At 37.5% G+C, this 13,755-nt stretch overlaps 1 protein-coding gene across 8 annotated transcripts in view; it reads left to right on the forward strand.

Annotated features, from left to right (window-relative positions):
• The first annotated feature begins 4,382 nt into the window (after positions 1-4,382).
• Positions 4,383-13,755, forward strand: part of ank1b (ankyrin 1, erythrocytic b) — a 69,233-nt gene continuing 59,860 nt past the window's right edge. For 7 of the 8 annotated variants that reach the window (XM_044096327.1, XM_044096329.1, XM_044096330.1 and 4 more), the window contains exon 1: positions 4,509-4,850. In XM_044096327.1, the coding sequence (XP_043952262.1) occupies positions 4,725-4,850 (126 nt within the window). In that variant the 5' untranslated portion in view covers positions 4,509-4,724. Of the gene's footprint in view, positions 4,851-13,755 lie in introns of all 8 variants that reach the window. The other variant, XM_044096326.1, reaches the window with a different exon arrangement.

Genomic DNA, 13,755 nt, shown 5'->3' on the forward strand with positions numbered 1-13,755 from the left:
ATCTGACATAAATTGAAGATTACAACTGCAGTAAAGAGAGACGCCCACTCTGTCAGACTGTGCAACTGGAAGAGGACCAGACTCCTGGCAACTCTGCAGCACCTGCTAATCTATGGAACATTGAAGTTTGCTGAAACACTGCATGGTAAACACATTTACTGTAATCTAGATCTTGTAAAATTCTAAAGAAGGAGAGAGAGAAGATACAAGACACTATAGATTAGTATTGATTGGCAGCAATGCGGGTCTTGTTCTCAAGTGCTTGTGAGTTGCTCTCTCTGGGCGTTGCCAGGTAATCCAAGCCTCAGAGGTCAGCAAGATTCCTGGCAGGTTGAATTAGGCATTCCTGCAGCACCAAAAGAAACAAAGGCATTGGTGTTAAAACTCTTCATGACTGTTTTAGAGATAATCACCTCATTTCAATTTCATTTCTGTTTTCAAAAACTGTCCTTAGATGCTTATGCGGTGTTGGATGTCGTGTGTTTAAGGGGAAATGCAATAAAGTTGATGAATATGCAAGCTGAGCTTGGCAATATAAAAAGACAATATAAAAGGAGACTGAACTAAAACCAGGAAGATATTCCTGTGTGTGCAAGTCTTTCCATCATTATTCCTCTCCTGGGCAGGACGAGGGTCTGCAGTACTCTGACGCCTTGGCTTCAGCATGGGTGACTGAGATAATTTGTTGGGCGACTGCCAAATGCATTTCACCCCCCAAAGCACTTTGATTCTCACAGAGTGCGTCTGGCATGCTCTGCTCCAGTGATCAATGGTTCCTAATGGAGGGACGATCATCTGTAGCAAAAGTTTTAATTAGAACACTTTTTTTCTGAAGCCATAAATGAATTTAGAGAATGATTTCTGTCTTTCAGATGTGTGGGAACAAAAAGGCACCACCAGACATTACAAGGATTTAATCAATAATGGAGCAATTTATAAAAAGACAACTGATAAAAAGTAAAAAGTAGACCAAGAATTATTTAATTTATGTTAATGTAAGTCATTTATGCATCCTTGTGCTGCCAGTTTGTCTGTCTATCTATCTATCTGAGTGCATATATTTGAAAAATTCCACTGGACAAAATTATATATATATATAAACAGAAAAACCCAGTGGTTCAACAGTTGAAATATTTAAAAGACTAAAGTCCTTTTTATTACAATTATGTGTCAATGCTATACACTAGAAATACAACATGAGTTAATTGTTCTTATTTGTGAATTTCAGCACGGCGTAAGTTAGAATCCAGGGTCTTCCACAGAAAGAGAGCAGAGGCAGAGTTTTGTAGCAAACATTTTAAAATTTGCCCTGTAAAGGATAGTGGTTGATAATTTTTTCCACAATATAAACATTAACACTTTGCTGTCACCTACAGTTTAAAGTGTGTCAGTGCATGGATTGACCTAGACTGCGGAAGCAGTCCATGTCTATTCTTATTCCACTAATACGAATAGAAGATGTAAATGAACAAAAACAGAAAAAAAGGATTTTTGACCTCTTCTAAAGAAAAGAGTAACTAGGGTGTCGCATGTATTTGCAGCAAATTAACAATGTCTCAAAGAGAAAAATTATCATATATGAGTTAAAGGGGGAGAGCATGTTTTCTTTTTTTTAATCTGGCACAGGAGTGGTTGCTTGTAAAGGTTAACTGAAATGAAAATAATTCTGAATAAAAACAAGCAAATAAAACAAGTGAAAACCAGAAAACGTCCAGAGACAGTTACTCACGTTTTAAGAATATTATTACTCTCTGACAAAATAGCAAACATGTTTTGCACTGTATTCTTTAAAACTTACTACACCTTTATAGTACTATAATATATACTTCTCCAAATCTGACACTCTCAAGCAGATTCTGTAATTGATGCATAAGTAAATAGACCAACACATTTTAATTCATTTGAAAATAACAAAAATAGAAAGTTTAAATCAAGGTGAAGTGGACAATATGTCCCTTGCTGCAGTGACTACAGCATTTCAATCTACTTTTTGCACATTACATTGTCCAGAGCAAAACTGGCTGAGTCCCAGCGAGTTTAATGCTGAGGTAAGCACACGTCATTGTCAAGGACAAACACTTCAGGACACTCTGTATATTTTGGAGTGAGGCCAACTGGCATATGACAGAAAGGTAAGTGTGGTGTGAAGGAGTTTTAGGACATTTTAGAGACATTTTTAACATAGGATGTAATATTTATGCAAAAAAGAAACAAATTTAACTGAGATCTATGTATGAAAGAATCACTGATGCCAAAAAGAGAAATATATTTTGAAAAGTTTATTACACTGTCAAAAATAAATATAAAGATATATAAAAAGATTTTATGTTGTTTATATGAACTTAGGACACATATCAAAATAATACAAATAAAATGGCATTACAAATCCAATCATACTCTTAATAAAACATATCTGCTGTTAAATGTTTACGACACATACATTCACTTCTCTCCAACACATCTGATAAAATAACAGTAAGTATAAAAAAATACATTTTATAAAGAAGCTATACAGAAGTTATTTTTAACATTCATTAAAAGCCTGAGCAATCTTTTATGTTTGAGAAGAAAGAAAAAAAAGCACAGAGAGAGTAATAACAGCTTTTGACCACCAGGTGGTAGAGTAATACAAATAATGTCAATGCAAAAACTGTTGCAATCTACCTTCAAGCTTCAAACAGCAGTAAATCATCAGACATCATCGACTTGAACCCCTTTAGTACTTAAAGGTGTAGAGCGTGACATCCTGAAGATAAACAAAGCACCTTTGTGTTTTTAAACATAACTCTCTCTGGTGACAGTGCAACACTGTCTGGTTTGGCAAAAAAACTTTGCTTACACATTTTGTGTGAATAAAATCTTAAATGGCTAAGTAATGACATTGCAACTTCTCTTTGAATCTACTACAGCAAGCTCCAGACATCAGAATTGTTCCTTTATGTTTAAAATGCAAAAATACCATGGAAGAATGAAAAATGATGCAAGGTTATGTAGCAGTTTTTAGCTCTATTTCTGTTTAGCTTTGTATTTTAAGTCTTTGGGGTTGATTGAACTGTGTGTTACTTGACATCTCTGCTTGTCTACATTTGAGTCTACCAACAAAAAACACATCATGACGGAGACTCATCACCTTGTATGTATGGTGTTACCATGGAGCACTAATAAAATATTACTGACCATTAAGATGATACGGTATTAATATTTACATTCCTTACATATTTTCAAAATGCTACGTAGACCTGGCAGGGTGGACTGCAATAAGTTAATATTATCTTAATATGACAAAAAATTCATCAGGCATATAATATATAACAGGCCTGACTGTTTATGTTTTTATAGCAAGTCAACAATAAATGCAGCTAATTAATCATTAGACACATTTTGAACCCATTCTATTTTAAGCTGCTGAACCAATTAGTATTCATGTACTCAAAGCAATGGTCAATATATTTTGCTTCATAACATTTTTAAAGAGTTTATTAAATGTCTCATCTTTCTGCCATCTGAAAAAATAGAACGAACATTGGCGTGATTGTTAAAATAAACTATTGTTCCCCTTGATACAAATTTACAGTCTGCATCAGAGAGATTCTTGTCTTGTCAGATGAAAATAAAATAAATAAAAAAAATCAGAATTTATTGGTAATGAACTTTAAATTTTCGTTTTTGTGAATAATTATCTGTCAAATATTGAAATCTGTGCCAGCTATTCAATCCTCTACATTTTAGCCACTGAACTCCAGCATCAAACATCCATGTGGGCATTTCTAATGTGATGGTAAGCGGTGGAACAAAAAGAGGGAGAGGGAAGACATGCAATTTTAATGACCAGTTCATGTTGTTTTTTTTTGTTGTTTTTTTTTACCTCTTTTAATTTCTCTGACACTAAAACGTGATAAAAGCAGCTTGACATTGTTTCCATGCCGACACAACATATTCAACGCATGACCAAGACATGCGTTGAATATGTTGTGTGATAAATACTGTATTCTGTCACCTAATGTGTGTTGTCCACCTATTTCATGCATTTTCCCCCCTTTTCTCCATCTATTCCCAGGAAGGAGGTGTCACAGTCAGAGTGGAGAAAGACGTGAGGGTATTTGGAGGCATTCCGTGTCTTTGGCGCCCTTTTCCTTTTGTACCTCACTTATGCAATGTGCAGCAACAGCTCATGTACAAGATGCGTGTCACACAGAAAGAAAAGACGCGGAGCGGCTTGAGTAGAAGGATGCTTGACAGACAGAAAGGAGAGAGCTCTGCAGCAGGATCCCCACGGCGCTGCTGAACATAAAACTGCGTGACTGGTCTCCGCAAGCAGAAGGGAGGAGAGAGGAGAGAAGGGAGGAAGGCAGAGAAGAAAGCAGGGGGAGGGGAGGCAGCTCAGTTCAGTGCGGTGCTGTAGCTGAGTGGATGAGGCAGCAGCATCAGCACCACTAGCTGTAGCATCCTTTCCTTTTGTGGAGGCTGGGGCGGGGGATAGGGGGAGCTGTCTTGTAGCTGCTGCAGGATCAACATTATCTGCATACACAGAAACATATCCGGTCACCTCGTCACACACACCCATGCCGTGGCGGCCAGAGACAAGGAGGTGGTGGTAAGTGACGGGGTAAGCTCGGGGGACAGGAGGAAACGGGGACGGCTGGAGGGATCCCAAACGTGAGGAGGGCTGGAGCGACGGTGACTGGAGCAGAAGCAGCAGCAGCGGCAGCAGTAGCAGCGGCACCATGGCGCAAGCTGCCAAGCAGCTCCGCAAGACCAAGGACCTCGCAGAGGCCGCCGCCCAGGAGCAGCGGGAGAAGGAGGAGGAGAAGATCAAAAAGAGGAATCGATCCAGAGACCGTAGACGCAAGGTACGGATGTTCTATCTCAGGAGGCTGGGCAGGTGGTGCTTACATCCTTGTGTCCATCTTTCCCATCATACCTGTCGTTCTCCCCCTCGCAGGCTCTGTCACACTGCAAACATTGTGCATGATTAGTTGGAACGCAATTGAACAAGTATAATTGCACAGATGGATTTGTAGGCTCAGCGTGTGTGTGCGCGTGTGCGTGTGTGTGTATGTGTGTAACCAGTCAAGCATTGATGCTCTGGTGCAGGTTTTGTCTGCTCCGTCAGATATTTAGCCATCGGGGGAAATGGCTCTTAATACCAGTGGGGATGTGACTAATACCTGCTGTTAGCAGAATAACACACTATGCCATTCATTTCTTCTACCTGAGAACCCTTGCAGTGCGTGCAGCTTTTTCACGTTAATGAGATTCAGTATTTTATATGTATGTGCACATGTTGTTTCCTTGCGTAAAACCCTAAACAAGCTCTACTCTCTCTCAAAAAGCTTTGCCAGAGTTAGATTTGCTGTCTTCCCCCATATTGCATCTTTTTTTTCTCACTGGGAGAAAATGGAGGGGGAAGATGGAGGTACAGTCTAATAATAGATGCAGTTTTAATGCTTTTGTGCATCTTTTTGGGCTGCAGGTGTTATTTGAAGAAAAATATAACAAATGTTGATAATGTAACATCTAAACCTTTTGTTACAAACTTGATACATGGAATAATATCAGATAAGTGTGAGGCTTTCAGTCATCTTCACATTCACTCTCCTCCTCCAACTGAGCCACTAAGTGCAGATTTGACTGAGGTTGTGCTTCCTTGCTATTGTGTTCAGGTGATTTATAATGATATGTTTGAGAAATGTGGACTGTTTGTTTGTGGATCAGTTAGAATCCTGATTCTGATTGGTTTTTAGGTGCAGCATGTACAACATAGGGTTACCATTAAAGAAAGAGTCTGATTTGATGTATTTGTATTTGTGTTTGTTCAAATGCATTTGGAAGTGAAAGCATGCTTTCACAGGATGACAAAATTGCACCAAATGAGTTGGATATCAAACATTTAATGGAAACTGTGGAGTATGCCAGGTGTTTGCAGAGAAGAAAGCTGCAGCACTCAGGGACTACAGACTTATTCTTATTTACTGGATCTCAGCTTAAAACTGATCATTTGTTCTGAATGCCAAATGGTGAGGATGCATCTGCCATTATGAAGCTTGTAGATACATTTAGCCCAAACAAGCAGACAATGGTCTCCCTTTGATCACTAAGCATCTCTGCCTATTGGCTTATTTTGTATTCTCTGACCAAAATAGACTTTGTACTTGAATTGTTGGAATCCAGTTGAAGATCTGCTGTGTTCCTCATAAGAGGCAGTGTTTTGTCCTGGTGTAGCAGCAGAAACTTGAAAGTTTCATGATTCTAGCTAACTTTTCTCAGCAAATTGTTTATTTTAAAAGAAAGGAGCATGTTAAGAACACATTTACTGTAGGAACTGTGGTTCCCTTCAACTGTTGATGTTGCACAGGATGTTGTTTTAACCTTGGCAGTTCATTGCCTTCATGATAAAGGTTTCTTTGGCAGTGAGCCATATTCCAGAGTTTGCATAATCAGCAATATATCGATGAGCTAAAAGTGTCCAATAACTTATCTCTAGGAAGTACCTGCTGCAAGAACCTACTAAATAAAATTAATCTGCAGCTCCTCCTTAGAAAATGAGCCCCTTATGTAGTTGTATACTATTGCATTAGGTAATTGCCTTAGATACAACAAATCTATCCAAATCTGACTCTGATAGTATCAGATTTGGACAGAGCTAGTTATGTGAGTTGATCTGATTTTGCTATTTATGTATATTTGTCTAATAGAGACATACCCTATAGCACCTGCATTTGCATCTGTGACTGCAACGAAAGAGGATTCTATAAAGTGCTGATTGAATACAAATTTATGCCACACTTAAAATGTTTTATTAGATAAGCAAATAAGAGAATTTCAATATTGTGAAACATTGTCTTGACTTAACAGAAACAAGTACTTTTGTAATGCGCTGTAGAAACAGTAAGGACAGAGAGGGTTGCCCATTTGTTTAAAGTGTTTTGCTGGGTTTCATAAGCTCAAGGCATATGCAATATAGCAATAATGGAATGTTCATAGCTAAAATGCAGCTCTGCCATCCTCCCTCACCAAAACCACTCTCAGCAACCAGGCCTTTTCACTGTGTTCTTAACTTGAACCAGTCTTCCTTCTCTCTGAAATATTTGCTACATGCCCTGAAGTGCATAGTCAAAGAGACAGAGAGGAGAAGAGGCATGTGCAGGTCTTAGAGTTCAGAGATATTAATTAGCTCCAGTCTATGTAAATCAAACTCAGAAGCATGGGATCTCTCTCCCTTACTTGTCCCCCTTTAACTAATCTTTCTGTCACTTCCCTGAACTGATGAGCCCTGATATAGCAGCAGGAAAAGTTCTGCTGGCTAAGGTAAATGCTTTGCAGATGCAGAACAGTTTGCAGTCATTTGTTTCTTTGTCTCCACATCTTTAAAAATAAAAGTGTAGACCATTAACGTTTGCTAATCTTGGTGTACTCTTACTCAGGATTGAATAAAAAAGGTTTGTATAGTTGTATAGATATTTAGCTGTTTAATATTGCTTAACTCTAGGTAGGCAAGCAGGTGAGAAAAAAAAGCGTCCACACAGATTCATAAAAGTTTGACATATTTTTGCACATCAGTGTACATAGGAGGCACTTCTAGAGATTGTGTTTTTTTCCCCTCCTTTGAAGAGAGGAAAAGTATATGAGCCAAGGTCGAGCAGAGCAGACAGCACTCATGACCAACCCATAGCTGCCACAGGCTATATTTACCTGGCTGCCTAGGATTACACTGCATCTGAGAGCAGAGCTTTCTATCTGTCTACACACCACTACAGTGTGCTAGCTAAGCACCTGCTCCGATACTTTGTCTGATGTTTCCTCGGATCTGTGCCTGGCGAAACAACATAGATGATTCCAGAATACAAGCACAAATGGAGGAAAGTCATCAAACCTCTGTGAAATTTTATCTAGAGCACTGACACTGTGTGATCTGCAGATCAAAAGCATTGCATAAAAGTATGTCTGGTCAGATATCTTCTATCTGTGGAAGTCATTTTGTTCTGTTAATGCTAGTCTTGGTAGATATTCTTTCAGTTATATACCTACAATACTACACTGTAAAATGTTGAAGATTTGCATCTTTCCTGCCAGCATTTTCCACAAATGAGTGTTCTCTATCGCTGCTTGCAAGTGATAGTGTGTAGCTCTGGCCTGATGGGATGGGATAAGAAAAGGATGGGAGACTTTCAGCAAAGTCTTTTGTAATATTTAGGTAATTTAGAGTGACAGATGTCCCTGTAGTAATTATGAATGGACTCAGCACATGGCTGATGGTTGAAGCGGTGGACGAGTGAGTGTCTTGTTGATGCAAGATTGTACTTTTGACAAATTACTGGTAAGACACAAATTGTTGTTGGGATATGAGTTGGAGCCTCCTACACCGAGTCCTGGATTTCTGCATATTCTGAGCAGGATATTTGCGAGATCTTCTGGAGTGTGTCAAAAAAAGATACTCTCTCCATTATGCATAACTTACCGTGCCCACAACTTCCCCAGTGAGATTGTGGTGGTTATTATCATTATTAAACTTAATATTGAGTCCTGGATGCAGTGTGGAAGAACCTGGTAGCAGTACTGGCAGCTAATCCATCACATGTGGCCCACAAACACACTGTGGATCGCTGACAACTTATTGTTTTTAAACAATGATCTTTAAACTTGATCCATGTAAACAGTCTCGAACACTTATTTTTCCCTAAGCGTTCCACATGTGGAAATACTCACTACTACTCAATACTAGTGATCTGTTTGACCCATCTGAGCTTATTAGCAAAATCCCTAACATTTTTTTGGATTAATTAGAGAAAAAGTGAAAGTGAGTGATGTGGACAGGCACAGTGCCACACACACTCTAGTATATAGACAAAGAATGTACACTCGCACACGCACTTAGAGCTGTAACATGACATTATGTAATGGAATTAGAGCTCCTGAAGGTCTGCAAGGATCATGTGGCTTACAGGAGCCAACTAATGCACTGAAGCAGCCTCTCCCAGGCACACCCTGACTCCATCACTTTCCTCCACCGCTGGCCTGAGCACATTTTATAGTGCATGCAATGTCTAATGGATGTAGTGGTTACATGTTCAAAAATTAAAAAAAATAAATAAATAAAATTATGATGTTCTTCAAAATGCCATCAATGAAATCATGAGGTTGTGAATAGTACATTATTGCATGTTTGAGTTTATTTTATGAAATTGATTTCTGGCTGCCAACAAAACAAAATGTGACAAAGACTAACTTATTAAATTATTGAAAGTATAAGTCCAGTTAAATGAATTGCAATAATCACCATCCAGTAAATTAAATCTTTGTCAGTTATTTTATAAGACTATTTATTGATTGATATATTTTTCAAGCTAGTCTTTGGTCCACTATGGATAATGGAATATATTTAATTGAAAACACAATAAATCCACAAAGCACAATCAAAAGTTTTAAATTGAAATTTGTGAAAGTTAAATTCCTCTTACTATCTACTAGATGGTAAATCAGCTAATTTAAAACCATTTAGGGGTCAAATAATTGGTAGCACAAAATGTGACAGCTAGTGTGATAGTTACTTTTTAAATGAGATATTTACAGTTCCAGTAAATATCTGTAAACATTTTTGTTCATGCTCATTTTTTTCTTTACAATTATCCATACCTGGAAAATATTATGATTCTTAAATTTGACAGGTTTTGCAAAACCTCTGGAACCAAAGTTGGGGTTTGAAGCAATAAAACTCCAGATTTCTTCCTACTTCCCACTTCTTCAAACATACGTCTATGTAACTGCCGTAACTGATTTGATTTTTGTATCTCTGCACGGTGAAAGGGGGAGTTACGTGTCTGAGGAAAGATAGAAAGCTGTCTCCATTTTCTGGCTTCATCTTTCACCATAAACAACTTTCAGTTATGAACAACTTTTTCATAAAAGCACCCAGACATAAAATGAATAAATAAATAAAAAATGAAAAGGAAAACATCGATAAAAAGCAGCACATTTGTAAATTGTTGTCATTTTTGTGATTGGGGCTACCAAATAGGTCTAAATAATATTATATGATTATCTGACCTTCATTCAAGCTTTTCTTTCAGTGATAGCAGCTGGGTTAATGGAAACACCAGGTTACTGACTCAAAGGAGGAAAAATAACAACTTTTTACTGAGGAGGAAAATTAACAAAATGCCGTGTTTGCTTGCTATATCACTGCGTTCCACTGAACACAGAGGCAACGAGCTGGAAAATCCACACTGCACTTGTATAAATACTTCATTGCTAATTTAATTTTAAACTCTAGATGGAAGACATAAAACTACAACTCTTTGTTCCCTTCCTTCCATCAGTTATGTGTCTGCTTCTCCGATTTAGCTTACATCTAGCTGCATTCTTCCATTTTAATCTGATCACTTACCATTCTCTGTGTTTCAACCACGCTGTCTGCATCGTCCATCGTACTTCATTAACTGCTCTCTTGATTGCCTTTTTATACTACAAGGGTAAAGTGGTCAAATCTTATGCTCCAGTTTTTGCTAACTCAAAGGGGCTTCATTGAATGGACAGATTAATGACGACGTAAAATATTTACAGTGTTTCAAATGTGCAAATGAGTTGTAGGGACATGAACAGAACAGCTGAATAAGTTCTCTTCTGTGCACTTGACAGTCATTTGAAGAGAATAAATCAGTTACAAGTCTGTAGAAAGAAAAAGTAGAATCGGGCCTCCATTTACCTTATTGGTTTAAAAAAACAGAAATAGATATGTTTTTGTTTATTCATAAGTAACGGAATCAATAAACCAATATTTTCAACTCAGGAAAGTTGAAAATATAGGAACATTTATTCCTGCTAACATGAATGAATGCTCCTGTTAGCAGAAACATTTATTTGGGTTTTTGTGCTCCATAGTTTTGACCTTTCACTAGTCATTTGCTTTCGTTGCACACAGTCAGATGATTTCTCATCAGCATAATTAGCCTTAGCTGTCGCTCTGTGAATCACTGTATGAATCATTCACAGCAGCGCTGCTGGTTTAAGGAATCACTGAGAAAAAGTATGGTTATACAGATGAATGAGTATCTGACCAAACCATGGAGAATCACAATTCAACATCATTTGCTTTGTCTCACTTGTGCTACGAATTTACTTCAGAGTAATGTTCACCAAATTTTCTCCAGAGTTCTTAAAACTGTTTAGTCTTGTACTTGTGCTTAAACCGCCGTTCATGACCTGATTGTAATGAAGCAGCAAGTCTGAGTCAGCTTTTTTAAGGTCTTATGACTGACTGACTGGGTGTGTCCTGCTGGCTCTACACCAGTACTCCCAAAGGGAAGACGACCAAGGTGAGAGAAAAAGCATACAAAGACTTAAATATGCATGTAGCATAGATTAAATCAACACATTAATCTTAGATTTGGATTGTGACCTTCTTGCCTTCATTGAAAGTCAGAAACTCAACTCAGCACATGCAAAAAACAAAAAATAATTGAATGCATACCAATTTACATGATTTTTTTGTAAAAATAGAGAAGATGACTCAACTTTAAGACATGACTAAAAAAATCTGTTTCTGAGTTTGTAGAAATGTTTGAAGTAATATACTCATGAAGGAAGAATGCTATTCTTAGTTCTATTTTTTTTCCCAGTAGTGCTGTGTCTTATAGTTAGGACAAAGGCAGTAGTAATTACAGGTTTAATCATTCTGGTATTCTTGCATGTGGGGAAGAAAATCCATTCAATTTGTCCATCTTCTTTGTTTTGCGCAAACCTGACATTTGGGACTGTGCGGGCTGTTTCTAGTAGACAGCTGCACACTTTTCTGGTCACATGTTCAATGCACAACTCAGAGAACAGGCATCAGCGACGGGTGAAGGATGATTGATGGCGTTCTGAATGAAGTGCAGCTTTCTGTAAATGCAGTGTGTCAGCTTGTCTTGCCCATATTTTTAGCTTTCCCTTGTGCATAAGAATTATTATAGCCTGAGCCTTGAAAATAGCTCAGTATCTTCCCATTGTGACACTATGTGACTGCTACCCTACTTTTCACTGTTCACAATGAGTGTAGGGAATAGTTCATACTGCATTTCAGTGAACTTATTTAACCTTAAATTAAATGTGTAATGTTTTAAATGACTTAAAATTGTGAAAATGTGATTAACTGGAGAATCTCCATTTTTAAAATGCCATATTTAATATTTAACATGTTAAAGACTTGTTCTGGAAGCTAGGTTGGGTTTATTTTTATTTAATTCACTCTATTTATTTGTTTATTTTGCAGAAATTCTCAAAAACGTCACTATATATTCAATATCCTGTCCATTCCAACACCATCCAATCATGCAGTGAGATTTAAACGCAACTATACACAACCAAAGTTAGAATGCAATGCTTTCAGATTTAGTTGATCATTTGATGACAGGTTAATTATTCAAGGACGACCAGCAGATTGCATCGAGTCATTGGCTTTGTCAGAACCCTTAATCTTGAGCAAGCATGTGGTGACAGTGAAAAGGAAATACTGCATTCTAACAGGATAAAACGTCTAGCAGAACCAGGATGTGACTGGTTGTCAAGATGACAGAGAAGAGACACGAACAAACACAAAGACACATTTCTAGAAGTTGTTTCAACAAGAAATAAAAAATAAAATGAGCGCCCAATGTACATAGTAACAAAAACCAAAATATCTTCTTTTTTCTTTTTTTAAAAGATCCAGCTCGGCATTACATTGCTGGGCCAGGTGTACTTTCTATAAAAGTAACATGTGGGTAGAGATATTTGATCTCAGTATTTCTCAGTTAGGGTCACAATAAAAAGGGACAGACAGCATACATAGATATTCCCAGTGTGCATAAATGGAAAATGTGTGTTGCGGTGTTCAGACTAACTACATTAATATGTGAAAAGTGGCACCAGGTGTTAGGAAGAGCAGGAGAAAATATACTGCTGTTAATATTTTGCCCAAAAAAGCACCAAATTAAAGATCTGACTTTGTCTGACTCTGAGTACCTTTATAAACTGGCCAATAATTTGTTAGTAATTAAATTTTTCTTTCACACACCAAAACATTGTTATTATCTAATAGACAATACTAACCGGTCCTTAGTTTAAAAGCAATCTCCATTATAACAATGAAGCAAACTAACAAACATATCTGATGTTAAATTCTTCCTTTCATGATTCCTGTAAAAAAAAAAATAAAAATTAACCAATTTCTCATTTTCTGTCCGTCATCAAGCCAATCCAACCGGTTTCAGTTTCCTACTGGGCAATCAATACATTCCTAATTTTAATTGCACATATCTGTTCCTATTTCCATTAAGCTGACAGGCTGTAGTTGCAGAACATATTGGACCTTGCACATCAGGCCTGACCCTGCTGTCTGAGTTGATGAATATCTCCCTGTTGGCTAAAATGACCCTTTCTGTGAGAGCCTGAATGCTGAGTCATGAGGAAATGTTTCTGTTGACTGATTTATGGAGCAGTGAGTCATTTGAAGTCACACTATCAGTTGCAGCATATTTCTTTCTTATTGTCATGGATGGAAAACCTTTCTATGAGTTTATGTAACCAACTTCGCTGCATTGTTTAATAACCAGGAATGAAACTAATTGATTTTATATTTGTGCCTTGAGATTATATTTGTGGTAACTTGCCCCTTTACATATAAACTGAATTGAAAGTAAATTGAGCTGTGTAATTAGCAACTTTAATTACAAATCTCAAATGTTTGTGATTAAAAAATCGATGTGATCCAGGCAAATGTCCAGAGCATTAACAAATGCA

Source organism: Gambusia affinis, linkage group LG17 (genome assembly GCF_019740435.1).
Source record: "Gambusia affinis linkage group LG17, SWU_Gaff_1.0, whole genome shotgun sequence".
NCBI classification, from domain to species: domain Eukaryota; kingdom Metazoa; phylum Chordata; class Actinopteri; order Cyprinodontiformes; family Poeciliidae; genus Gambusia; species Gambusia affinis.